This window comes from Balaenoptera acutorostrata, chromosome 1 (genome assembly GCF_949987535.1).
Source record: "Balaenoptera acutorostrata chromosome 1, mBalAcu1.1, whole genome shotgun sequence".
Taxonomy (NCBI): domain Eukaryota; kingdom Metazoa; phylum Chordata; class Mammalia; order Artiodactyla; family Balaenopteridae; genus Balaenoptera; species Balaenoptera acutorostrata.
The window spans coordinates 1,412,717-1,440,180 of record NC_080064.1 but is presented as its reverse complement, the minus strand read 5'-3'; the positions used below and the strand labels follow the sequence as shown (position 1 = coordinate 1,440,180).

The window sequence follows — 27,464 nt, the reverse complement described above, 5'->3', positions numbered from 1 at the left end:
GACCAAGACCACGCCACAGAGCACTGCTTCCCGAAGTGTGGCCCACGGAACCCCAGGGGTCCCCAGAACCTTTGGGGGCCCACGAGGTCTGAACTGTTTTCATGATTCCGCTCTCCTTCCCCGTGCTGACGTTTGCACAACAGTGGGTGACAGTCCGCACAGATCAAGGCTGCGGGACCACAGCCGTATCGCCTCCTGCATCACGGCACGCTCAGGATTAAACAAAGAAAACGCCGTGTCCCTGAGCCCGTCCTCGACAGAGCAGTAAGAATGACAAATTTGATTAAACCTCACCTCTGGGTTCGCATCTTTCTAGTATTCTGTTCGAGACCACGGGGAAGGGCTCCCGAGTACACACAAAGCTGCCGCCCCCGAAATGGTCGCGGACACAGCCCACAGACACCATTTTTTACCCGAAAGAACAGCTGGCAAACTGGCTATGCCGTATGGGTGTGCAGACATCTGGCAGAAGTTTCCTCAAAAACAAGTGAAGTGGGGACTTCCCTCATGGTCCAGTGGTTAAGACTCTGCCTTCCAATGCAGGGAGTGCAGGTTCGATCCCTGGTCGGGGAGCTAAGACCCCACATGCCTCGGGGCCAAAAAACCAAAAAAACATAAAAAAAAAACAAGTGAAGTAAGCACGCCACTTCAAAAGAAAATAAATAAAATGACAGGATCTGTCGCCAACAATCAAAGCCACAGCTTAAGTGAACATCAGCATTTGGAAGAACTTGACTCCACCACTGTGAGTCTGACAGCTTCCAAACAGTGAAGGCTGTTTCTCTTGAGAGTGGTGGTGTTAATGTGTTCTAATGAAACGTGTCAACATTTGGAAAATCCACCGAACTCAGCAAACCAATATTTCCCAGACGACCAAGACAGGATAATCCAAAATCACTCACAAGTGAAGATCCTTTCCAAGCGAAAACCAGACCAATGGGTGTTAGTGTAACAGAGCCCCTGATGGCCGTTGACAGGGATGCAACTTTCACATCTCAGCTCCCTTAAAGAAGCTCTCATTTGTTCCGTTTTGGCGGAGCATCCGAGAATATCCACCATTACCTGAGTCGGCAGACGTCCCCGTAGTCTTCACCACAACGCACTGGGACAGATGGAATGCTGTGTTCTCTACCCAAACACGACAGAGATTTGCAACAATGTAAAAAAATGTCCCTCTTCTCACTGAATTTTTTGTTTGGAAAAAACCAGTTATTTTCATAAAATGTTATTTATATTAACGTGTAATTAGTTGATTGTTATTTTTAGTAAGGCCTCATCCATAACTGTTTTTTTTAATGATCACTTTTACGTTCTATTGTGGTAACTGTCAGGTGATCATAACCAGGGGTGTGCTGGGCAAGACTGACCAGCCAGCTCTCGGGGGAGGAAAGCCCTGAGGATGGTGTTTGCTGATGCCCATGGTGTAAGCACACCCACCGCAGCCAATGTCAAGCTATGACCGTGAGATTACTGAGCGCGGAGTTGGGAAGAAATGGGCGACATTCCATCCCCTGGGATTTCCAGTCCTCAGATGGAACAGACACAAACCCTATCTAGACAAGAACATGGATAATAGTAAGATGTGAATAATTAGGAAGTGCTAAGTTTTGAGTGTTGATTGCTTGTGCTTTTACATAACTTATATGGTTTACGTAATTTGATTTTAATAATGGCTGTGTTTAACAACCAGCTCACAGAATTACTGGATATCTCACAGCTGGCTCTCGCCAGCTCTCTCTCCACTGGACACAAAGCACTTCAGGGTCCCCAACAATTGTTCAGAGTGGAAAGGGGTCCAGAGACCAAAACCTTTGCACTGCTAACATTGATATGGATCAAAAATAATTGCAACACAAAATGTGGAAGCAACCTGAGTGTCCATCATGTCCATAACAGATGAACGGATAAAAAAGATGTGGTACACATACACATGGAATATTACTCAGCCATAACAAAGAATGAAATAATGCCATTTGCAGCAACATGGATGGACCTAGAGATTATCATACTAAGTGAAGTAAGTCAGAGAGAGAAAGACAAATACTCTATGATATCACTTATATGTGGAATCTAAAAAAATACAACAAACTAGTGAATATAAGAAAAAAGAAGGGGGCTTCCCTGGTGGCGCAGTGGTTGAGAATCTGCCTGCCAATGCAGGGGGACACGGGTTCGAGCCCTGGTCTGGGAAGATCCCACATGTCGCAGAGCAATGAAGCCCGTGCGCCACAACTACTGAGCCTGCGCGTCTGGAGCCTGTGCTCCGCAACAAGAGAGGCCGCGATAGTGAGAGGCCCGCGCACCGCGATGAAGAATGACCCCCGCTCGTCGCAACTAGAGAAAGCCCTCGCACAGAAACGAAGACCCAACACAGCCAAAAATAAATAAATAAATAAATAAATAAATAAATAAATTTAAGAAAGAAAAAAGAAGCAGACACACGGATATAGAGAACAAACTAGCGGTTACCAGTGGGGGGAGGGGTAATATGGGGATGGGGGATTGGGAGGTACAAACTATTGGGGGTAAGATTGACTATAAGAATGTACTGCACAACATGGGGAATACAGTCAATATTTTGTAATAACTGTAATGGAGTACAACCTTTAAAATTGTATTAAAAAAACTTTTAAGGTAAGTGCAACAAAACACAGTATGCATTCTGAAAAATAACTAAAACAAAAGGTGCACACTGAACACCCATCAGAGTGCATCCCAAGAAGGGGCTGGATGGGGTGAACGCAATCAATCAACCATGCACCAATCAGCCAAGAGCAGGGCCGGGATGTGAAGAGGAGTGGTCCCCAGAGCCCTCTGTGCCCGAGGCCTGCAGAAGAGTTTGCTGTGGAAGTGGGCGTCTCCAGGTCGGAACTTGGTTTGAAGCCTGCCTCTGCGTAGCGAAGAAACTCTCCCTGAGCTTTGGTTTCCTGGCCCGTAAAGCAGGTGCACAGAGAGCCCTTCCCCAACAGGAGATGGCAGGCGCCGTGTCCACCAGCCAGGTCTGGAGGAGCCCAGCCTGGCAGGTGGGCACAGACCCTTCCATGTCTTCACGCTCTGGGACCCCTGCCCTTGGGGGCGCTTTCCCCACCCCTGCGCCAGAAGCACACCCCACAGGAGCCAGGCTGCAATCACTGGGGTCCACCCCATGAACAGAGATGGGCCCTGGGAGCCCCCCCATCCCCCCGGCAGCTCCAGCCCCTCTGTCCTGCCTGAGCCCCACCCTCTCCACAAAAGCGTCACTGCCAACCTCCGTGCTCCGCGAGAATCTGCAAAGTGTGGCGAGGTCAGTCTCCACGTCACAGTGGGGGAGGGTGCTAAATGGGTCAAACGGCTCCCCGGGGCCAGAGGAAGGGCCCCAAAAGGGACAGCAGAGGTCCTGCCTAGACCACCTCCATCAGACGCCAGCTCCCCGCGGCCCCGAATGGAATCCTAAGTCTTTGGGCGGGGTGGTGTCCATTGAGTGGAAGAGGTAAGTCAAGGCTTGGGGTAGGGGGCCGGGAGAAGGGAGGCACAGGGCATGTCCCTGCGTCCCTGCGTCCTTAACACAAGGACGCAGAGCTTCTGACCAGAGCCCCAGGGGCGGCTGGGGGGACCCTGCACCCACCCTCACCCCACAGTAGTACCCAGGCTGGCAGGGAGGAAGGTCTCGCTCGCCACAAAGGTCCAGTGTCGGGGAGGGTCCGAAGGGGCTCAGAGGGGAGCCATCTGCGGGAGGGGGCGCCTCAGGCAGAAGGGGCAGCAAGTGCAAAGGCCCTGCAGCCAGAAGGGCCCGTCTGGTCCCTGGGGCCCAGGGCTGGCTGGGAGTCCCCAGTCCCAGTGCAGCTTCCTCAGACAGAAGCCCCCTCCCTCCTCCAAGGGAGCTGAGGGAAGCATTTCTGGGCTCCTCCCGGCTCTGCCATCTCCACGGCCAGGCACCCGACCCCGTTCCGCCGTCCTCCCTCACCGTCCTCACGCCCCCAGGGGAGGCCGGCTGTGGCCCCCACGCCGCACTGCCGGGTGGGCATCAGCCCCTCCTTCTGCCGGCCTCCAGCCGTGTCCCCCGCTCCCCCCGTCCAGAGGCCGGTACCTGCTCGCCCCTCCGTTTTCCCCTGGATGTCTGTTGTCTCTTGAAATTCAGCGGGAAACTCAAGGCCAGGCAGAGAGGACAGACCCCCAGACCAGCCCCGAGCTGGGGTGGCCACTGCAGACCCCTTCCTGGAGGAGGGCGAGGACCACGGCCTGGGGGGCCTGGCACGGGGGCTGCTGGGACCCCCAACAGGAGCGGATCCCGTGGAGGGGGAGAGTGGAGGGGGATCCTAAGAGAGCATCCCCTCTGAGAAGTTTTGTGCCTGGAGGGGCAGCGGTGGCGGGGGGCGGGGAGGGGGACTGGTGTTTGGATGAAGGGGGAGCACAGGGGACGCTGAGGTCACACTTGGCACCAAGTGAGGGTAACAGCCACAGCTGCCACACCCAGCGGGAGAAAGCTAAAGACGCGCCCTGGGGCCCCCACTCAGCCCTGGCCTCTGGGGACGGGGCGGGGGGCGGGCGGGGGATCCGGAGGCTCCTGCTGGGGACCCCGACCCCTGGCCTCCAACAGACCGGGAGCCACTGTCTCCACACAGCGCCTCGTGGGAGAAGCCCCAGGCCACCCCGGGCCACGCTCCAGGCCACGCTGGGCCACGCTGGGCCATGCCGGGCCAGGCTCCTGCGCTTCTGCCTCGGGGAGCCCCCGTGCCGCACGCTTGCAGCCCCCAGGCCCTGGTTGCTTCCCGATCTCACGACTCTCACGTCTAAAGTGAGGAGCTCGTGGGCCTTCAATAGCATCAGCTCTTCTACTTTGAAAGTAAACACCCCGAGGCTGCAGAGGGGCCGTGAGAAGCACTGGCCGTTGGCAGCTACCGGTCACTGTGAATCAGGACAAACCCCCGCAAAACCCAAAGTCAGAACCACGTGGATGCAGAGGTGGAAACCAGCGCACAGTGGTTCCTTCCAGCCGTGGCCGGCGGGGCGCTAGCAAGGCAGGCCGTGGCCTCGGGTTCCTGGCGAGCACGCACCGTGGACGGTGCCCGCCACGCACCGGGGTCTGTCCACTCGCTCTGGCCTCGGAGCTCGGTCCACACAGACACCCTGAGCGCCGCCGCACGCCGGGCGCCTGCTGGGAACAGATGGGAGACGCCCTCGGGGACTCTTGTCACCGTCACCCGAGTCCACAGACCAAGCACTGCTGCTGCTGAGATGCCTGCAAACCTCTGAGGCCCTACCACCCGTGGCCCCCACGCCACCTCCCAGCAAAGCCCGAGCCACTCAGCCCCCGGGGCCCGCCCGCGAGACGAGCCACAGCGAGCCTCGGGCTGGCCCCGTGCCGCCCGCGCCGCACACGCGTGGGTCCCGGGGGCTCCCCGGCCCAGGATGTAAGACTCTCTATCCTCCATTTGGCAGGTGAGGACCTGCCCGAGGTCACACCTCCAGCACAGAGGTGGCAGCCCCCGTGGCCACCCCCATTAGGAGGATGCCGTCATGGGGACAGTGACATGGGGGGAGGGCGTCTCCAGGGAGCGTCCAGCACAGCCCCCTCCACGAAGAGCCCCAACAGCAGGCCTGACCTCCCTGTGCCCGTCCACACGTGGAGACCCGAGTGGATGCCGTTCCCTGGGCTGGAGTGAGGCGAGCGTGTGGGTGACCTGCGCCAGCCGCTGTCAACACCCCTGCCCAGCCAGCGGCCTCTCTCAGGCCGCCCTGGCTTTGCCTGGTGCCCACAAATCCTCAGTCTTCTGGGTGCCCCACCCCACAGGGTCCTGGCTTCTCCCCCCTCCCTCCAGCCCCAGGGGAGGCGGGGAGGACGGCCTCTGGTCTGGACGGAGCCCTCCCTCTCCTGCCAGTGCAAAGCCTCCTCCTCCAGGAAGTCCTCCCAGATCACCTCTTCCTTGGGCCCTTAGGGTCCAGGTCTTAGTTACCAACCAGCTCAGCCCCAGATGATGATTGCACTCACACCACCCCCACCCACCCTGGCATCATGCAAAGCCGTTGGGATCCAGATGTGGGACCAGACAGACCTGGGATTCACCCTGCACCTGCTTTGGACCAGGCATGGCCTCTCCGAGCTCTGACTCTTAGCTCTGCCACATGGATGGTGCCCCTTCCCTCCTTGGCCCCTCAGGCTCCAGATTCCTGTCCCGCCCCCTTGAAGCTCTGACAGTGGCCCACGGCCCCGGAGTCCCAGCACACTGTTGGGCCAGGAATCGTGCCTGATTGTCCCAGGTCAGCACAGGGACAACCGGCCCCGGCCACCGGCAGAGTCCCTGGCCAGCCCCTGTGCCCTGAAATTGCTTGACATTACTTCCCAGACCAGCCCAAGCCCCAGGCAGCCCCTGTCCTGCCCCACCCAACAAGCCCCTGGCAGGGCACCGCTCTGGGTCCCGCAGCAGGGCCTTCCCACCCCTGCACTGGGGGAGGCCTCTGCCCAAGGGGCTGGTGGGAGTCCCAGCTCGGTTCTGGGGGGCTGCCCACCTACGCCCACGGCCCCTCCCACCCCAGGCGGCCAAGCCCTCCCTGTGCCCACTGCACCCCCGCCCCACGCGCCCCGCCCCAGGGCCAGCTCCGCGGCTGCCTGCTGGGGTGAGGTGTGTTCCCAGACCTCCCAGCGCGGCCACCACGGCCAGCTGGAGGAACCTGTTCTCCAGGTTTGTCCCGAGGGAGTGCTGTGCCCAAAGGTCAGCGGGGGGCAGCGGGCGCTTCCCCGGGCTCTCCACCCGCCCAGGCCTGGGGCCGGAACTGCAGTTGCCCACCCCTACGCCCCACAAAGGGCAGCAGCACCCACCTCTGCTCCACACCCCGAAGGCGCCTGCCCAGTCATGGACGCAGGCCCACAGCAAGGCTGGTCCCCAGCAACCCGTGTCTCTCCACCCCCACCACCGGGTGGGCATCTCAGCCTCAGTGGCCCCTCTGCCATTCTCCGACGGTGAGAAACACCCGCTCCCCCTTATTGGATGGGGATACAGGGGGTCCAGCGAAGGCTCTGCCTGGGAGCACCCCACCCCACAGTCCCAGGGCAGGGGTGCACCCAGCCCGCTGTCCGGCCGGCCTCGGATGACCCTGAGCCCTGGGATTGGGCAGGAGGGGTCACACAGTGAGACTGCCTTGGCTAGAATCAGGGGCCTCGAGCTGACCCACCTTGCCCCTCCTCCTTTCTCCCGACAGGTGCTCCCGAGCCAGGCTCCACGGCACAGCAGCCATCCAAGCAAGAAGCCCGTGTCGGGCGAAGCCAGCCTCCCAGGAAAGGGATACAGACCAGCTGGCCACTGGCTTGCCCACCAGTCTGCTGGGTGGGGCTGTGGGAGGTTGGGAGATGAGCGGGGGAGCTGGGAGAGTGAGGGGTGCAGCAGGGCCACGCCCCACCCCCACCCCCAGCCGGGCTCAGTGAACGTCCTGGAGGAGGGAGCAATCTGACAATGGGAGGAAGTGAATGAATTTGGTGGTGATGTAATCGGGAGGAACATTTGTATTCTACTACAAGTTAATCACTACAGGGATGTTGCCTGTAAGTGTAAATTCTACATAGTGGCCCATCTCTGGGAACCCTGCTTCCCAGGTTATGAGCATTCAGCTAAAATGCCTTTGTTTAGCTCACAGGAAACATCCTGACCAGGCCCACGTGTGAATGACTGCAGGGAGGAAGAAATTCACATGTCCCCTCCGGAGGCTGACCGGAACCAGGAAATGCTTGACTTTATTCCCTCCCCTTTTAGTACAAAAGGAGCCTGAATTCTAACTCAGGCACAATGGCTCTTTGGAGCACGAGCCCACCATCTTCTCGGTCTGCTGGCTTTCTGAATAAAGTCATTATGCCTTGTCCCAACAACTCATCTATTATTGGCCTGCTGTGCGGTGAGCAGTACGAGCTTAGACGCAGCCTGCGTCTGCCGATGCGCGCAGAGGACACGCTTAATAAACATCAGCTCGTTGTATCGGCATCTCCATTCCGGAGACCAGAAAACTGAGGCCCGGAGGTCAGACAGTGCGTGTGAGAGGTCCCAGTGGATGAGGTCACACAGCCGAGGTCACAGCGGGTTCCTGGCTCAGCACGCTCGGTTTGTACACAGCAGTGGACGTCAGGGCCCCACGCTGGGGCTGGACCCCGGTCAGATACCTCTGCCCGGCGCAGGTGGCCGCTTCCCTGAAGTCCACACGGCTCTTCCCCTTCCTGTCCCAGGAGCCAGGTCAGAAGTCACGCGGTGAGGCCTCCAGCAAGAGCCCTCATCCCTCCAGCCCGTCCAGAATCCCAGAACCCGAGAACACAGCGGGCAGCGCACAGGGCTCCAGCTCGCCTGGCTGCCAGGGGACCCGGAGAGCTGACTTTTGATGAGGCAGGGACTTCTGTCTGTCCCTCCCACCCGACTTCCCTCTGAAACCATCTCGTCCCCCTCCTTAGTCGTGTGGCCATCTCTGCACCCGGCGAGTCGTCACTCTGTTCTCCTTTGGTTCTGATCCAGATTCACTCTTTGGGGTGAAACTCACTCCCCAATCCATAATTCTACCCGCTAACGTGGTGGAGCAGATGGGCCCACGGCACCACCTGCTGGCCATTCTGGGCTCTGACCCCAAACTCAAGTCACAGCAGGGCCCTGGGGCGCCAGCGGCCACCCCAACCAACCAGCCCCACGGCAAGTGAGGACACTGGGGAGATCTGAACCCAGCTGGACCCCAGGCCGCACGTCCCCGAGGACAGACGCGTGGTAACACTGTTTCTGGCCTTGCCCTGCCCAGTACAGCTGTGCTGGTTAGAAGACTGGGAAGATGCAGTTCTGGGCAGGGAGCCGGGACCAGCCAGTGGAGGAGGTGCCCTGGGCAGGCCCCACCCCTCAGGCTTCCCTAAGGAACCAGCCGGTGACCCTGAGGAAGGGGACAAGACCTCTTCCAGATCTGACTTGGTGCCGGTGGACACTGCATCCATCTATGCAAGCCCATAGGCCAGGGGGTCTCAGGGGCCAGCCTGTTAGTTGGCCAGAAACTTGTGAGGCCTCAGTGTCTCCACCTGGCCCCCACCCGAGGGCCCACCCCTGGTTGCAAACCAAAGCAACAGGTGGCCTCTGCGACTAGGAAACTGGGTACACAGACAGGGGCACCGCTCCAAAGGGACACGGGGGCTTCGGTAGCAGGAGGCACTGCGGGACCATGCAGGTCCTGCCCCTTCCCTCTAAAAGGTGCCTGCCTGCCCCTGGTGGAGGCCCAACGAGCTCTGAGCCTGTCCCCAAGGCCTGGTTCTGTGTCGCTGAGCCGTGCCAGCCTGTGCACGTACCCACAGCTGACGCCCAGATATGGGAGCAGAAGTGAGGCCGAGAGCTGCAGCCTGTCTCAACCCACGCCCTCCAGGCCGAAGTCAGGGGGGCCCCGTGGCTCCCCCGCCCCCTCAGCCCACTTGCCTTCTTTCTCTCCTGCTGGGCCCACGGCTCCCCTTAGTGCCCACAGGACAGGGCCCTCTGGTCTGTCTGGGGTACCCCTGCACCCCCTCCACTGGGGCACACACACAGATGCCATGACCTGCTCCAGACCCAGAGCCCTCAGGGCACCCCCACTGCCTCCTCCCACTGCCCTCCCCCCAGGCCCCTCCTCAAGTCCAGCTGTGGCCTGTGCCTGGGCGCCGGGCTCTCCTAGCTCTGTCCCCTCTGGTGCATGGCCTTCCAAGTTCCCCAGGCCCTCTTCGGTCCCTCCTCTGAGAGCAGCTGGGAGGGGTCAGGGGTCTGCACTTGTGGGGCCTGGGCAGCCTACAGTAAAAACACCGCGGTTCAAGAATCAGAGCTCCCTGCCCCGCCCCAGGCCGCAGAGCACCTTTCCTGGGCCCGCAGTGGGGGTCGCGGGGATGAGAACACAGGAGGTGCCAGCGCCCCGCGGAGGGCACTGCAGGGATGGAGACGAGCGCCCTCCTTACTTCCGGCCCCAAGGGGCGGGCAAGTGCCTCCCCACGGGGCGTCGGCACACCCCCTCTAGCTCTGATGCCTCTCGCAGTACCTGGGGGCTGTCCCCGCGGCCGCTCGCCACCCTGCGCCGCTCAACCCCCCACCCCGCGCACCCGCCCCCTCCCGCCCTCCGCCCGCTCCTCATCCGGGCCGCGTTCGCCCCGTACCGACCGCGCACGGAACCCACGGCCCTACCACGCACTGGCCCCGTCAGCCCCGCCCCGCCGCAGGCCCCGCCCCGGGACGCGCGCGCGCCGTGACGCAAAGGTCTGTGACGCACAAGGTCTGCGCCGCACGCCGAGCCCAGCGCCGTCCTGAGACGCCGCCGCGTGGGCGTGGCTATCCGCTTCGCCGCAGCCCCAGGTCACCACGATCTCCCCGGTCACCACGATCTCCCCGGTCTCCACGGTCCACGCGGCCCCGCGACCCTAGGCCATGGCCCCCGCGGCCGCCAGCCCCCCGGAGGTAGTCCGCGCGGCGCAGAAGGACGACTACTACCGCGGCGGGCTGCGGAGCGCGGCGGGCGGCGCCCTGCACAGCCTCGCGGGTGAGCCCCCGCGGGGCCGCGGAGGCCGTTGGGGCGCGAAGTGGGCCGACGAGCCTCAGGGCCGACGAGCCTCAGGCCCTCCGGTCAGCCCTCCGCAGGATCGGCCAGGCCCTGCTCGCCCCCCCAAGACCTGAGCCGAAGGAAGGAGCGAGCGCCCCGGGCTTTGCCGCCTGCTGCCGGGGGCGGGGGTGGGGGCCAGGCACCAGGCGTGGAAGAGTCCACGGCTCTGGGGACACGGGGAGTCTCCCGTGGAGCAGCGGCGTCGGAGCCCAGTGGAGGGGCAAGAGCGTGGGGTGGATTCCAGACGACAGCGGGCTCCTCTTCGGAACAGCCGAAGCGAGGCTGGGCCGTAGACTCTGGCGGGTAGCCATGGGCAGGTTTTGAGCAGGAGAGGGACCCGACACGATCAGAACAAATGGCCCGTGTATTCGTTTTGCTAACACATTCACTTACTCTGTGCCAGACACTGCTCTCCGTACTTCAGAACGTTAACTCATTTTATTCTCAACACATCTGAGTGGGACCTGCTGCTAGTCCTCTCCTTAGAGACAGGGAAGTGGGGATTCCAGAGAGATCTTGTAACTTCCTGAGGTCACAACCAGCAGTGTGGGAGCTGGGATTTGATGCTGGATGGGTGGTCTCAGCTTGAGCTCCTGGTCACTGTACTACACTGTTCTTGTGGCCCTTCTGGGCTCTAGAGCAGTTGCCCAGGCGGGTCCTGGACGGGAAGGTGGCTGCAGGTTGGTAAGTTCTCAGGATACTCAGTGGGCCAAGCGAGGCAGGTATAGATGGAGCAGAGTGGACAGCACAGGAGGCCAGGGAGAGAGCAGAGTGTGGTTTAGGACAGTCTCGGCCGCGTGGAAGGGTGACGGGGCTGGGCCTTGGCAGCAGGAAGGAGGCTTGTTCCTAATCTACGCTGCACCACCCTCGCCCCAACCCCTCAGAAATGACGTGGTTCCTCCTCTCAGGTGCGAAGAAGTGGCTGGAGTGGAGGAGAGAGATTGAGCTGGTGTCGGATGTCGCCTACTTTGGCCTCACTACACTGGCAGGTAGCAGCCCCTGGCAGGAACTCAAGGCCCACAACACACGCCGAGCCCAGAGGACAGGAGAGGGGCTGCCAGCAGAGTGAGAAGCTTCTGGAGGTGCTTCTCAGTGTCCCCGGAGCTGGGCCGCATGCAGCCTCAGGGAAGGAGGGGACCCTGAGCCCTTTCCCTGGGTGGGAGGCCAGGCCCTGAGCCCAGGCTGGGGCCTCTGGAAGCTCTGAAGTACCCGTCACATCTGTCTGGGACCGTTTCTCCATGGCTGAACCCGTGGCCCGAGAGGGGTCCCAGCGCTGAGCCCTGTCACAGGGCCTGGGCTGTGAGGATCGTAGGGACCCGGTAGAGAGGAGGAGGTCGCTGGCAGGTCCCTGCCTGTCTGTCTCCCCGGTCCGTCTCCCCACAGGCTACCAGACCCTCGGGGAGGAGTACGTCAGCATCGTGCAGGTGGACCCGACCCAGGGCCGAGTGCCCTCGAGGTTGCGCCGCGGGGTACTGGTGGCGCTGCACACCGTCCTGCCCTACCTGCTGGACAAGGCCCTGCTCCACCTGGAGCACGAGCTGCAGGCCGATGGCGACGGCGCCTGGCCCTCGCGGGGCAGCCTGGCCCCCGGTGCCCGTGGCCCGTCGGGGGCAAGGCGCTGGGTGCGCCGGTGCACGGCCGCCCTGACGGAGCAGCAGCAGGGGACGCTCCTGCGGGCTGTGTTGGTGCTCAGGCAGGGCCTCGGGTGCCTCCAGCGTCTCCACGTCGCCTGGTTCTACATCCATGGCGCCTTCTACCACCTGGCCAAGAGGTTCACAGGCATCACCTACGTAAGTCACAGGTGCCGCCTGGGCCCGCTCTTCTGCAGGGGACTGCTCTTCAGGGCCTCTGTCCCCAAGCACAGTCACAGGGCCGGAGCTGAAATCCTCCACTGGAAACGTGGGTCTTGTCAGGTCCCATTTTGCTGAAAGACCTGCGGAAGTCTGGTTTCCATAAACCCTGAGGTAGGGCGAGTCTGTCTTCCTGCCGCCAGCACGTGTGACCGCCCCACTCTGTACCCTGAGCGCAGGCCTGGGGCCCCGGCTTCTGGGCCCCATGCCCACCCTTCCAGGCCGCCTGGACAGAGGGTCAGGTGTAGGGACATCCCGATGGTGACCCTACAGCGACCCTGTTGCCGCCAGCATCCCCGCTAGCCTCCCCTGGGCTCCGCCCACCGCAGGCACTCCGACCCTCCTGAGTCTCAGCTGATGCCCTTGCTCCCAGGTTCATCCGGAGGGCCTTCCCTCGGGCCCCCTGCCTCCCCGGAGGTCTCCAGGCTCCCTTGGCAGTGCTGTCTGGGCACGTGCACCCCCTCTCCTCAGCCCAGCCCCTGTCCTCACCGCGCTTGCTCTACCTGTTAGGTAGGGTGTTTGCTAAGCTGCTGCCACAGAGGGGCCTGGAAGCACGGGCTCAACCCAGTCAGGGCATTGGGGGCTGCCACGGGGCTCTTCCTACACAGGCACCCAGGGCCCTGCCTCTCGGGCTCCGAGCTCTGGCCAGTCTGGCTGACCTGACTGTCCCCGTTCCCTGGGGGGAATGAGACAGAAGCGGGGGGCAAGCAGCTTTCCCTTGGGGGACGTGGCCGGGAGTCCCAGCTGCAGAACATCACCCGGGTGGTTGGTGCCTTGCTAGAAGCGGGAGCTTCTCTTCCTCCCATGGGGCTGAGTAGCGGGTGTGCCACGCTTGGCGCCCCTCCCACCCCACTGGGCGCCCCTGCTCAGGCTTCTTTGCCAGTTCTTTTTCTATGAGGCTTGGGGGCCTGGTCGTCCCCCCTCCCCGCGACACCTTGCCTGCAGCCTAGTGACTGCAGGCTTCGAGGTTCGTGGCCGTCCTCGCTCAGCGCTGGGCTCCCGCGGGGGGTGAGGCCCTGAGCTGTCCAGCTGCGCCCCCCCGGCTGCCGCCCAGCGCAGAGCCTGCCAGGCGCTCCTGCCCCATCCCGCAGCCAGAGGGCAGGCCTTGGCTTCGTCCCACGGGGGAGGCCTGGCCCCTGGGCCACTCAGTGCCTCGTGCCAACGGATCATGTGACTGTCCCCCCTCCCAACCCGGCTCCCTGACAGCTCCGTGTCCGCCACCCGCTCGCAGAGGACCCTCGGGCCCGTGCCAGCTACAGGTTGCTGGGGCTCGTGTCCCTGCTGCACCTGGTACTGGCCGCGGGCCTGCAGCTCTACGGCTTCCGGCAGAGGCAGCGCGCCCAGAGGGAGTGGAGGCCGCAGCGTGGCCTGTCCCACCGCAGGTGCGCAGGGCTGCGCCGGGGCAGGGGCTACCCAGCGCCACACGGAACTCAGGCTCAGTTCTGTCCCGTCGTCCCCCCTCTCCTGCCAGGAGCTACGCAGAGGAGAGAGCAGTTTCCAGAACCTCGCTGTGCACCCTGTGCCTGGAGGAGCGCAGGTACTCGACGGCCACGCCCTGCGGCCACCTGTTCTGCTGGGGCTGCATCACCCACTGGGCCGACACCAAGGTGGGCGTCCTGAGCACAGGCCCCCGGGCCACCCCCGCTGCACTGGGCCCGCTGCCTGCCTCCACAGCCGCGCTCGTTCGGGGTGGGGTGGGGTGGGGTGGGGGGCCTGTTTTTGAAAGCCCCCGGCTGGGCCGGCGGCAGGGAGCTGCGGTGGCCGGAAGCCCGCTGTGGCGGCTCTGCTCCCGAAAGGCCCCGGCCACCCACCTGGGAACCCTCGGAGCGAGAGCCGCCTGCTCGGCCTTGAGATCTCAGGGCGTGGGGTCCAGGGGCCAGAGCAGGGAGCTCTGCCACCTCTTAGCCCTGTGCTGGCTTCAGGGAGGGGCCGGTGCCGGGCCCCCATGTACCTCCGCCCGTCTCTCCTTGGGGCCCGAGGCCAAGCCCGCCTCGTTACTGGCGTGTCCCGCCCACGTGCTGCCCAAGGAGCCTTCTTCAGGGCCTGCGGGGTGCGGGTGGCTGCAGGCCGCGCCGCGAGGCCCCGGGGCACATGCGTGCCTGGCAGGCAAGGGGCTGACCTTCCCGGGCCAGGAGGGACCCGGCCCTGAGGGTGGGGACAGGGGACCCGTGAGCTCACACCCAGCAACTCCGAGAGGCTCATGGCAGCCACGGTCGTTCCGCGGCCAAGCGCCCTCCCTTGTCCCAAGTCACCCGTGGCCTGGCCATCTCCTCGCTGGTCACCGTCCCTGCTCTGCTCCCCGACTGCCTGCATCATCTCAAAAAAATGTTTTTCTGTCTTAATAGAGACGTGTGTACATCCGTGTTTTACTGGAGATGCCAGTGGGGGAGGGACCCCCGGGGTTGTAGGGGTCACAACCCGTGACCTTCCTCCTCCCCCCACAGATGGAGTGTCCCCTCTGCAGGGAGAAGTTCCTCCCCCAGAAGCTGGTCTACCTGCGGCACTACCGCTGACCCGACGGAGGGAGGAACCCAGGAGTCTTTCCTGATGTCGGGAGGAAGTTTATTCTCAAGGTTGACAAGTTGACTTTACTTGCACAGAAATCGTGAAACTCTCAAGTCTTTTATTCTTTGTCACATAAGATACCGTGCCAGCTGCCGGGGAGGACAAGCGCTGGACCTGGACCTGGCCGTGAAATGGCTTCAGGGCAGGTTGGGCAGGGCCTGCAGGGCTGCCAGCCAGACAGCTCAGCACTTAAACAGAACTTCCCTCCCTTCCCCAAACCGGTCATTTCTATCCAACACCAGGCACACAGTGAGGGTGGGGCCAGACGGGCCAGGACCGAGCAGGCGCCGAGAACCAGCAGCGTGCCTTCCCGGCGTGGTCAGTCTTCCAGCCCCAACGGCCCACAAACCTTAACCCTTGTCACCAGAGCTGGCTTTTGGGGCGAGGGGGCACAGCCCTTCCCGGAAAGCAAGGAGCCGTGATCGCCCCCTAACACATTTGGCAGGTGCCTTCTAATAAATGTCAAGTTTGTTTCCCGTTTTAGAAAATGGAGGACTTCCCTGGTGGCGCAGTGATTAAGAATCCGCCTGCCAATGCAGGGCACACGGGTTCGAGCCCTGGTCTGGGAAGATCCCACATGCCGCGGAGCAGCTAAGCCCGCGTGCCACAACTACTGAGCCTGCTCTCTAGAGCCCGCGAGCCACAACTACTGAAGCCCACGCGCCTAGAGCCTGTGCTCCACAGCAAGAGAAGACGCCACAATGAGAAGCCCGCGCACCGCAATGAAGAGTAACCCCTGCTCACCACAACTAGAGAAAGACCGCGCTCAGCAACAAAGACCCAATGCAGCCAAAAATAAATAAATTTTAAAAATAAATAAAACGGAAGTGTGCGTCCTGGCCGTTCGACACGAGCGGTCTCCTCCTGCTTGGAGCGCCTGGCGGGCCCCAGCCAGCCTGACCCGCTGAGGCCACCCGTCTCCAAAGCGGGTGGTGGGCCAGCTTGCCTACACCAGCTCACTGCTGTGTCCAACACACTTCCTGCCACCTTTTCTGTTATTTTCAGGTTTTTAGATCTACCTAAGCTGTGCAGAGACAGGACTTTGCCGTAGGCATCCTTACAACACCAATTCCACAGAAGTGCTGGTGTGTTAGCGCCATGAGGTGAACGGAAAAGGGGCCCTCCCAGGGCCCCTGCAGGCTGCTGCTCCCTCCACGTGACTCTGTGGGCGCGGTGATGCAGGAACAGAGACTCCTCGGTGAGCAGAGGTCAGCCCCAGAGGCAGGCCGTGACCGTGGGCCCTGCTCCGGACAGGCAGGAGCCCCAGGGGAGGCTCCATGGTTCCCAAAACCCCTTACTTAACACTCACCAAGTGCCCGCAACTTCCCGTATTTCAGGCCTGTGCATTTACCAGGAAAACAGTATGAAAAACAAAATAAAGTCTAGAGTTTGAACACCTCAGGTGCCATAATGTGGTAATAAAAGTACCGATTTGGACATCATTTACACATGAAGTTAAAATTCAGGATCAGGTACACAAATGGTCTTCCTACGGCCTCTTAAAAGCAAGAGGAGCTCAATTTCAGCTATGCAAGAACTGGCAAAAGAAAAGCCAGGCGGTAAACACTCGATGTCTGAAACCCGCAGACAGGTGGAAACGGCGCTTGCAGCAGGGAGTGGGAACAGAACACCGGTGTCTGGGCCGCGGCCTCAGCAGCAGAGCCCGCCCTCCAGGGAGGCCACACTCCCCCGCCAGGCCCTCACAGTGCCGGAGGCGTAGCGGGTTAGATGAAGACTACAGGCGAGCAGGGACGTTGTCTTTAATGAAGTTGGAATTAAAAAGTCACTCGGTAAAATGTTTAAGAGTATTGGTTTTTATCACATCAAAAAAGTTGACATGCAGGTCAGAGCTGTTTCCCTGTAGAAAGTGGGAAGCCATGTGTTAAAAGCCACAGAACTGGCTGCTCCTGCCAGGTGTTTCTGAAAAGGGGCTGCTGCATGAGAACACGTTTAAGTTAAAACAACCCTTCACGTATCAAAGAAATGTGTCAAAATAATCTCAAACAATTAAAATATATATATTTATAATTCCAGGCCCTCAGAAGCAATCATGGTAGTTAAGAACGAAGTTTTGAGTCATTATGATAGAGGCCAACTCAACACATCTCTAGCGAGATGAAATTTGGAAACCGGCATTAGAGCCCGGAGTTGCTGCAGAATCTCCTCCACGCGCCGGACGGACGGGCGAGCGTCCTCCGTGGCCACAGTGAGCGTCCTGGGAGGCGGCAGCTGGCGTCCTGGCTCCTTCCGCGGGCCCGGCCCCCCGCCCCCGCCCCCCAGCCCACCCGGCTGTCCACCCGGCCTGCGCTCTGCAAGGCCAGCGTCTGGACGCCTGACCGGCACTGGAAAATAAATCAACGCGATTCGGTTTAAATGCCAGTTTCTTCAAGAACCTGATATTTCAGTTACAAATAATTGAAGCTCCTTTTTAAAAAGAAAATAACTCCCTTGTAATCAACTACTTTATGTGAGGAAAGAAGACGGCGTCACAGCAACTTGCAGCCGTCCAGGGCCCGCGGAGAGCGGCCACGTCTAGCTGGCGAATGTCTTGCCCGCGTCCTCCTTCCCCTTGTACGTCCTCTTGCCGTGCGTGAACGGGATGTACCGGTACTTGATCATGTGCTGGGGACAGGCAGACGCGTCTCAGCACGGCTTCCCCGTGACCCACCTTCCCTCCAACTCTGAGCCCCACCTTCTCCACGTACCGGGCGTGGAGACAGAGCTCTGGCGGACGCCCCCGTCCCCCCACTGCCCAGTGGAGCCGGCCGAGCTGCTGGAAACCCTGAGGGTGTGGGATGGGCTTCGTGACGCCCCGTGTGCCGGACAGGCTAGCGCTACTGAGCTGGGGACGTGGGATGGGTGGCACCCGGGCCCAGGTGGTTGTGGTGGCGGGGAGGCCAGGATGAAGCCGCACCGCCCTGTCTGGCCAGGCCCGTTCTAAGGTGATGTTGGTAGAACACGCCATCCGGCAGGTCCTGGGCCCCGACTGTCCCGCAGTATGACGTGCCAGGCCTGAGGGTGTTAACTGGCTGCGCTGCGCTGGCGGGGAGCGGGGAGCGGGGAGCGGGCACCACACCCATCGGACCTGCAGGGAGAGCAGGGTCCACACGGCCCTCCCGTGTCTCGGGCCCGAGCCGGCTCTCCCAAAGCTACCAGTACCGTGAGGCACTGTCTCACAGTGCAGAACCATCTGGGTTTTTACCTTTATTTGCCTCTTCATCGTGATACAGAAAAGCATGATGAAGTACATCACCAGGATGGGCCAGAACACCGGGACGTTGAATGCCTCAAAGAAGGTGCAGACCATGGCCACCAGGATGCCCTTGGTCGCTGCGTGCCTAACGTAAGGAGAGAAGGTCAGTGCTGGACGGCGGCCCCGAGGAGGGTGTGGGTCTCCACTTGCGGAGTGGGCTGGGCGCTGCGTGTGGCATGTCTGACGTACTACGTGTGACCACGGACACAGCGTTCTTAGTCCCTTGAACACTCGAAGTTTTCTGAAATTACATAAAGTGTAAAACAGTAGTGGGGGCCCTGGCACTGCCCAGGCCGGCAGCTGGCAGATGCAGATGCCCCCCATGTGCTGCTGGGGCCCACGTCTAGAAATCCAGTCCCGAGCCTCAAGGCTTGAGTCCCACACGCCCAGCAGGCTGTCCCCCAGTGGCCGAGCAGTGTCCCCAGGAGAAGCAGGTGGAGTCAGGCCTCAGGGCCGCCCTCCCTCCGGCTTAGAGCCCAACCCATAAGGGTCACAGCCCTACTTAAAATCCCCCTTGGTCTCCCTTTCCTAGGGAACAAAGGCCACCTCAGAGGGTGGGCAGCCCCGGGCCCGGCGTTTCACGCTCATCCCACAGGGACTCGCCGAGCGCCTGCACGGCCACCCCTGCACCAGGAGGACAGGCTGAAGGGCGGCAGCTCTTTGCCTTCACTTTTGTGACAACACAGGACAGACACGGTCACAGACTAACCCCCCCGACACACACACACACTAGCGGGTCACCTCCATCCTCCTGTCACATTCATCCTTGTCACAACGTCACACACACGTGACCGCCTCCAGGAAGCCTGGGGACGCCCAGGCCACCCCGAGGACCGAGTGGGGAGAGAGCTGGTCCCCCTTCGGGCCACCGGGAGGGGCGCCGTGCACAAAGCAGCGCCCCCCCCGAGGCCAAGTGTGCCGCATACCCGGGACCCGCCTCCCCAGAAGCAGCCTCTTTTCTGCAGCATCGAGGTGCAGCGGTGTCACCTTGGGAGGGGGGTGGGCACTGCAAGGCCCCGTGACCCCCCTCCACGCCCAGCGGGCACGCTTCACGTTCTGGGTTGAGTCAACGTTCAAAACGAGGAAACACAACACAACTGGCGTTTCTCCAAGGGGTCTAAGCTGCTGGCTCGCTGGGACCGAAGCGCCTGCCCCCGTCTCACGGCCATGCGTGGGGACGAGCGCCCTTCGCAACCACCGTTAGGAAGTGACTCACCAAAACTTAAACTCTGGGAGCCTTCGAATGAAGGGCCGGAACTCCTCATTCTGTTTGGTTGGTAACGAGGGGCCATCGTCTGAAAGGCAGAATGTCACCCGGAGGTGAGGCAGGCGGCGCACCTTGTCGTTTCCACCGCTGCCCTTTTAAGGTTCCCTAGAGCTTGTGAACCAGCAGGCCTGATACGTGACATACAGATTTACATCCTTTAACCGGACGTAAAATGGGAACCTTCAGTTGATTTAGAAACCCATTCACTGCTTTAGAAGATCTGTATTAGAATTTCTTTTTAAGGCCACTTTAAGTGATCACGTAAAAATTCAACCACACGCCAATTTTCAGGAACGCGTCAACTGTACCACACGAGGTACAGGGAGAATGAACGTCCACAGGCCACGGGAGCACAGAGGCGGGAGCCGTGCATCCACTCTCAGGGGCGCTGGGCTCAGGACGGCCACCCTCTGCAGTGAGCCGCGAGCCGCCTCCCACCCCACGCGGGAAGGTGCCCTCCCCAGTTAACAGATGGAGAAACTGAGGCCTACTGAAAGGGCCTCTTGTTTCCTAATCCCCCAATGCAGCACCAAACGAAAGGGTTGTTTCCTTTGCTATTTTCAACAAATACTCCACAGAAAAAACACACAGGCTCCGATCGTGACGCGAACAGGCTGCGTAAAGTGTGCCTCTGCCTCCACGGGCTCCGCAGGAGCTGCGTCGGGTTTTCCCAACAGGGGCTGCGACGTGCCGGAATGGAGGCCTCAGCATCTGGTCGTGAGCCATCCCCGCCCCCAGCTGGCCCAGCAGGTGTGTGCCAAGGCCCCCATCTGGCCCAGGTACGCCAGGAGCAGCCAGAGCCACGAACCTTTCAACCCATCGCCCTCAGGGGACACCGGAGGGCCAGTGGCCTCAGTCAGCCACGTGGAGCCGCCGTGGAAGCCTGCTTTTGTGAGAAAGGGACCTAACAGGCAAGCGTGGAGGGGACGTGGACGGGCCGGCTACCCAGGAAGCAGGCCCTGGCTCCCCCCGCCCCCGTGGGACCTCGCCAGGTTCCACAGCCCGACGGCTCACTTTCCTCATCTGCCAAACGGGGGTGACAGGAGCGCCTGCCTCCTGTGACTGTCACAAGGGCTTAGCAAGTCGTTCCACAAACTGGCCAGGATCACAGAAGTTGCAGGTACATTTTAAGCACCCAGAGAACAGTCCCCAAAATTTAGATTTCAAATGTTTCCAGAGAAAATAGATTAATCCTGGGAAGTATAGAAAGACCACAACTCTCCCCAAACAAAGTGGACAGTCTCTACTCTACCTGAATCTTCCATTAAGGAAGGATCCACTTTTGGAGAAAGGAAAGCTATGAAGAGATTTAGATGGTAGATTCCCAAGGCGTAGGTCACGATGTACCAACCCTGGAAGAGAAGGAGAAACGGTCAGTGAGGCCACCCTGAACCCATCCCCTGTCTGGACTGAACCAGGACGTGGAGTTGTAACAAGTGACCAAAGTGCAGTGGCCATTGACGCTGACAGTTTCTCTTAAACGGTACCGAGGGGTCTTGAGAGTGGATAAGCCACGGTCCACACAGCAAACGCTTTCAAGGGTCCAGTTAGGTGCACCCAGAATGTAAAGCCACCAGCCCCCCGGAAGGCAGCAAAAACGGGGGTGCTTCACAAAGCCTCACGCCCGAGCTGCACACCCGGGTCACAAGCCCTGCCCTCAGCCAGCGGCCCCTGACCCAGACGCAGGCTCCGGACCAGCCTGAGACACTGGGGCTCGAGCTCCTTCCGGCGGGCGGTTCACACCACCACACACCGTGTCAGGAATGTTCATAACATTTGCCCAGAAGAAATCCAGAGCCGGAAAATCAGGAAACCAAGCACGAGTCAGCAAAGTGTCGTGGAGCCAAACCCCCCTCAGGCAGCACAGAGAAGGGGGCACACGTGCCACGTGACTCGCTCTTAGAGGAGAGACTTCATCCAATCAGAACCCGAGCTGCACTGCAGGACCAACTGTAAAAGCCTGAACATTTTCACACAAACAAGATGAGCCCCTTCTGCCTTAAAACGTTTTCAAGTCAAACAACAAAAACCTAAATGTGAAGCGTTAACAGCTGAATGTTCACACAGCTCCCCAGGGTGGGCTGAGTCTGAAGGGATGCCAAGTCGGGCAGAGACTCAGCTCAGAGCACAGGAAACCCAACCCGTACGAGATGCCCCCGCCCAAATCCCCCAAGTCAAGGTTTCTAGGTCATTCTTTCCATTAAGAATGGACCAAGGTCCAGTTTCTTAAAAAAATCTAGAGCCGATCACAGCAAACTGAACATCAGTTGTAGACACCCAATACAGACCGCACCCTGCTGCAGAGCTGGACCGGGGCCCCACCGCCTTTGCACCGAGCCAGGGCGAGGCTTCCTTGTAGGAACGCAGACACAATACCATCCAAGGACAGTTCTCTACACTTAGCTTAGGTGAGAATTCCCCACAGCCCTGGACGCAGCATAGCATCCAGCAGGTGAAGTATCCATCTACGCACACACGTACGCCTACACCTTGGGAAGCACCTGGAAGGAGGTGTTCGCTTTCAAGGAGCAGGAGAAAAAGCCTCAGCCTCCTTCCTCTGGGCACAAGGGAGCACGAGCTGCCCTCCTCTCAGGACCTACAGAGCACTCCCGTCCAGGAGCCCGGCACTCACCAAAGGTGCAGGGAGGGCGTCCGTCCCCTGGAGGAGCCGTGCCACCCTTGGTCACCCCACCCGGCCCTCCTCGGACACCAGCACGGCTCACAGCGCCCAGGGAATGGGGTGGCCAGTCCAGGTGATTTTGTCCCTAGAGTCCCCAGCCCCTGAAAGTCCCGCGCGAGGCAGGGTCAGAGAGCGCCAGAAGGTCCCCTGTGCAGACCAGGACACTGGAGAGCACTGTCACCTCACCAAGCTGACACCAAGACTGTCCTGGGAAGTCCAGCAAGAGAATACGAAGAACTCAGGATGGGATGTAAACAATCCCCCTTTAAAGACAGTCACTGAAGTCTTTCTTATGCTTGGTGCTTAACTGAAAAATGATCTTTAGAGACCCTTTCCTTCACCGTAAACCCACCTAATCCAGCGACAGAAGGAAAAACAGCACCCCAGCCAACACCGCAGTGCGGTGACTCATCACCGCCACCCCCCACCGACCTGCAGAAGGTAAACTCGGATCATGTAGACGAAGCTCAGGCCCAGCGTCACCACCCATCGCACAGCCGTGTATGGCGTAGACTTGTCCAGCCAGGACTGATAGATCTGGAACGAGAGCGCCCAAGTTACAGAGACCCTGCAATTCCTTCTGCAGAGCACACTTCCTGCCAGCGTTTGCCTCAGACTTTAAGTCAATGGCACTAAGCAGTGACTACAATTAATCCAAGATTTGCAGTGCTTCCTGAGGCAAGTCCACCCCTTAAGCAAAAATACTACAGAACCACCTCTCGCAGCACGTGGTCCTACAGCATCGGCCCGAGGGGCCATCGTGGGGAGGCTGAACTTCAACCCCCGAGAGGATGGGACAGAGAAAGGAGAATGTCACCACCCTGCACGTGGGACTCCACCCGAGGTCCCGTCCCAAAGCCCGCTCCCCCCGGAGCCGGTCCCAGCCCACCCAAGAGCTGCAGGGCTGACTGCCTTAATCCTTAGATTCACATATGTGCACACGTGTGCCTACATACACGTGTACGTGTGTGTAATTAATATACACGTGTGTAGTCTAAATTTAATTTTGAGATTTTAATTATGAAAAATTTCAACCATTCGTGAGAGAGGATATGAGCCTACATGTGCCCATCACCTGGCTTCAATAATTATGAACTTTTCCAGACGCTATTTTTTAATTTTAAAAATCAAGACAGTTTTAGTTTTGAACCAAACTGTGAGATTCTTCGCTGAGTTAGACTCCTTCCTGCAGAACCCACAGGCCTCGCTGCAGCCCCAAGGGGTATTCCTGCCGCGGAGCGCAGGCCTGGGCCAGAGGGGCCGAGGGGACAGCAAGGGCAGAGCAGGGGCTGCCAGCTCCATCCCACCCAGGAGCTAAGAATGGTTTTCACATTTTAAAAGTTGTCGGAAAAAAACACAGAAGACAAGTACGTGGCCTGAACCTCAGGAGACCCAGCACCCGCACGGCAATGGGAAGAGCTTCCGAGAGGGTGAACGAGAGGCCCAGGGAGGTGCCGCCCACCCTGCGGGGGCTGCCAGCACACTTACCCCCAGGGAAACGTCCCAGGGTCAAGTCTCATTTAAATGTTTCTGCAACTCACTGACCCAAAAACCAACCTGTCCGAGCCTTGTGAAGAACCTGTACACCACAGAAGGCTTCCCGTGGACGGAATCTCCCACACTGTCACCTTCGGACATGCTGTATACAAGAAAAATACAACATACTTTTAAATTCAATAAAAAGCACTCAAGGACTGGATCATTTTGCCCTATTTTCATCAACACCGTCAAGCAGGTTTCCTCAGTAGTCACTGTTTCATCCACGCCGTGGCTTCCTTCTGTGTGTCTTTACCACCAGTCACCCAGAAAAAAGAAACCAGCCAGCAACACGCCTTGGTGGAGAGCCAGGAAGGCATGTGACACGCGAAGCAGCAGCACCGGGTGGACTTCCGTTTCTGCTCATGTCACCTGCCTCACACGCCTCCGGCAGGTCCCCAGGAGCCGCCCTCGCTGACGGCCAAGTCCTGTGGCCCCGTTCCTGTGTCCACCTCCCGGGGCCGGTCCACAGCACGGGCCACGGCGCCCAAGCCTCCCCGGGGCTCGCCGGCCTCCAGCACCTCCTCCTGCCGCTCCTCGGGCTCCCCTTGGTGCCCCCACTTCCCTAGGCCCTGCCCTGCCCTCCGTCCAGGCCGCTGCCCACGGTGCCCGCTGTGCACCTCCAGGTCCCCCCAGACCCGGTCCCCACTCCATGGCCAAGCTCCTCAGGTGAGCGCCCGTCTGCGTCCCAGTTCCTTATCTGTGCGTGCAGGTAATCCTATCTGCTCCTGACCATTTCAACATGCCGTGCGACTCCACGCGCATCTAGCCTGCGAGAACCCAGGTCGCTAAGGGAAGCCAAGGGCATCGTCACCCCTATTCCACAGCAGAGGATCCAGCCCCAAATAGTTTAAGCCACTTCTCAAAGTCAAGCGTAGCTCTGACCTCAGCTCCTGCAGCCCAGCACACCCCCGCCTGAACCTCGGGACCAGAGGATGCAGAGGACGGAGGGCCCTGCCAGCCTGAAGCTGGTGAAGACGCCAGAGCAAAGCTCTCGCCGCCCGCAAACTTGCGGGCGGCTCCTTCCCGATCCGGCACCACGGCAGGGCTGGGGACCAGAGGCGGACTCCAGCCGGGAGTCTGTTTCCAGGGCCCGAGTGGCACGGCTGTGCGGCCTCAGTTTCCTCATCGGGGAGATGGCACCTGCTGGCACAGCAGCCCTTCCCATTCAGACAGAAAACCGCGCCTCCCGACGGCCCGAGCTGCCCCGTCGCCCGGCCTGCGCACAGCGGGGCTGGGGCCTGAACCCACGCCCGCCGACACGTCCTCGCCACGAGCCCTGAGCAAGCCAGCAGGCTCACGATGCGATCCCGGGTCCCAAGTGGAGCAACGCGCCCGTTACAGCTGAGCCTCGAAGAATGCAGAGTTAGGGGCGCCGGCCCCCCGCAGTCGGCAAGCCGAGTATACCTTTGCAGTCGGCTTCTGGGTCCGCAGTTCAGCCCACCACGGACTGTGCAGTACCGCAGTACTCTTCTCGTGGAAAAACTCCACACGTGAGTGGCCCCATGCAGTCCAAGCCTGTGTTGTTCAAGGGTCAACTGTACAGCTCAGGTATTAAAGTAACCCGAGCAGTCCCACCACACACGTCATCACATCTGTGCTGAAAAGTCTGTCATTCAATGACACCATTTCCTGGAGCCGCCGTGTGGAGGGGGCCAACTAGGCTAGCGGGCGCAGGAGTGCCAGGAGTGCCCCGGAGGAGACTGGGAAATGCCCTTTGCTCTCAGGGGAGCCGAGGCTGAACTGAACAGGTGAATTGTGGCTCCTAGTCCTGTCGTTTGAGAAAGTTTGTCTTTACGTTCAACTGGGGAAAATTCCAAGTTTTAAAACGGGCTACGTTAGAGCCTGTTACCTAGGACAGCCAGCCACCCTCTTTAGGCCAGAGCCAGGCCAGCAGAGAGCTACATCAGTAACATCATTTATCCTTCGGTTCCATACAAATTACCCCTTATTTTACTTTTTTATGACCAAAGTGTTTACCTTTAGAACGCTTCTACTTGAGCTGAGGTATTAAGATGAACATTAGAAAAACCTGGCTATTCCTTTAAAGTACGTGCCCTAGGTAGAAATGACCGCTTCTAAGTCTCATTATTTCAACTGAACATGTGGAAAATCTTCCCAAAACAAAACAGCCAATTTCAGGTCACCTGGCAAACGACATACGTGGTGACACACGGCTCCACGCCGTGGCTGAGCTTGCCGACAGCGACGTTAAGAACGTGAACTTTGGAGTCAAACGGCCTGTCTATGGCGTGACCCGCAGGCCACCTCGGCCGGCCCCACTCGGATCTGTAAAGCACCGCAGGCCCCTCCCGGGCCTCTGTGGGAGTGCGCGGCCAGCATCAGCAGCAGGCCTGGCCCGTAGGGCGGCCGAGGGAGGGAGGGAGGGAGGGAGGGAGCGAGCGGGTCTCCCTCACACACGTCAGACCTGTTCCCGAGCCCGATCGGGGCAACCCTCGCAGGGCTGGGCGTCTGCGGTCCTCTTCCCTCTGCTGTTCCAAGGCCGCCTTCGAGAGAGAGGCGCCCTGTGACTGTCCAACAGGTGCCGGTCCCTCACATCACGTCACCCTGTTTTATTCTGTGTGACGATCGTTTCTGATTGCTTTCCGCTTTCTCTCTCTATCGCCTCCTACTAGAACGCAAGCTTCCTGAGGGGGAGCCTTGTCTGTCCACTGCCAGCCCCACGGCCCACAGGGCGCGGCACAGAGCTCGCAGTGGGTAAGTTCTCTGTTGGATGTCACTGCTTCAGCCTCAACCTCAAGAAAACAAAGGCAAAAACAAGACAAAACCATTCCAAGCGGAGACCAGGAGTATCACGTGTGCAGATTTGCGTACAGAGTTCGAGTCATCACTGCACCTGTCTGTGGAGTGGACCTCCCTCCTCAGATGGCCCCCATCACACAGAGGACAGTCCCGCCCGGCGCACGGGACACCCACTGTTTGGCTCCCACTACCTCTCCGTTCATCCCCCCTCCCCATTCCTCCTGGGTCCCCAGCGTGGTAATTTCCCACACTTTCACCCTCTGATGCTGTTCCCTCCGCTGAAATGCCCTTCCAGACCTCATCCACTCGAGCGCTCGGCCAAGCCCCGCCGCCAGCTGCTCCCTCCCCTGGGCGTGACCACCTTCCCGTCTCCACCGGGCCCTGACCACACCGCACCTGCACCACCAGAACCGGGGGCCCCGGGGGGTCCACCTTACACATCCCCAGAAGTGAGACCCAGCCGACCGAGCAGCAGGCGCCCCGGGACGCTCCCAGGCCCAGTGCCCAAGGCAAGTTTCCGGAGGAAGCTCTGGGCCCAGCACGCGGGGCGCCGTCGGGCGGCTCGGCCCGAGCGCTCGGAATCCTCGGTTCGCAGAATGGCCAGGACTCGACCTCAAGAGACCCAAGTCCACCGCGACGCTTCCTACCCAAATCCCGCAGACCGCCCTGGTTCGGCGAGAACACCGAGGCCCCACGGCCCCGGCCGGGCGGCCGACCCCTTCCAGGACGCGCCAGCGGGGGGCGGGAGCCGGTCATCGCGGCGACCCCAGGGGCCCCGTTCGGCCCCGGCCCCGCGCGCGGCCCCCAAGCCCCCGGCCCCCGCCCCGCCCCGTCCGCCGGCACCTCGCGGTCCACTGCGGCCGAGCGCGGTCTCCCGAGGGCCGCGAGAAGGAGGACGCGGGTGGCGGCCGCGCCGGCGCTTCGCTCGGTCCGGGAAGACGCAGCCGAGCACTTCCGCTCCGTCTTGCGCGGCGCCGCCTCCCGGGCCTTCAAGATGGCCGCCGGGGCGGG

The 27,464-nt window shown here is 60.4% G+C and overlaps 2 protein-coding genes across 9 annotated transcripts; one reads left to right on the top strand and one right to left on the bottom strand.

Annotated features, from left to right (window-relative positions):
• Positions 1 to 10,234: 10,234 nt before the first annotated feature.
• Positions 10,235 to 16,614, top strand: PEX10 (peroxisomal biogenesis factor 10). 8 transcript variants are annotated; one of them, XM_057550282.1, is made up of 6 exons: positions 10,235 to 10,479; positions 11,448 to 11,528; positions 11,923 to 12,329; positions 13,621 to 13,771; positions 13,861 to 13,926; positions 14,834 to 16,614. In XM_057550282.1, the coding sequence occupies exons 1-6, from the start codon at positions 10,368 to 10,370 to the stop codon at positions 14,935 to 14,937; spliced, it is 921 nt and encodes a 306-aa protein (XP_057406265.1). In that variant the 5' UTR covers positions 10,235 to 10,367; the 3' UTR covers positions 14,938 to 16,614. The 8 variants fall into 8 exon arrangements, with proteins under 8 accessions (XP_057406265.1, XP_057406232.1, XP_057406243.1 ...); XM_057550249.1 differs by having other exon boundaries at positions 13,861 to 13,996; XM_057550260.1 differs by having other exon boundaries at positions 13,596 to 13,771.
• An 84-nt stretch (positions 16,615 to 16,698) lies between these two features.
• Positions 16,699 to 27,459, bottom strand: RER1 (retention in endoplasmic reticulum sorting receptor 1). Its single transcript, XM_057550329.1, has 7 exons — positions 27,297 to 27,459; positions 23,712 to 23,793; positions 22,587 to 22,691; positions 20,727 to 20,826; positions 19,424 to 19,502; positions 18,157 to 18,292; positions 16,699 to 17,576 (listed from the first exon to the last, which is right to left on the bottom strand). The coding sequence occupies exons 2-7, from the start codon at positions 23,790 to 23,792 to the stop codon at positions 17,487 to 17,489; spliced, it is 591 nt and encodes a 196-aa protein (XP_057406312.1). The 5' UTR covers position 23,793; positions 27,297 to 27,459; the 3' UTR covers positions 16,699 to 17,486.
• Between the last annotated feature and the right edge of the window lie 5 nt (positions 27,460 to 27,464).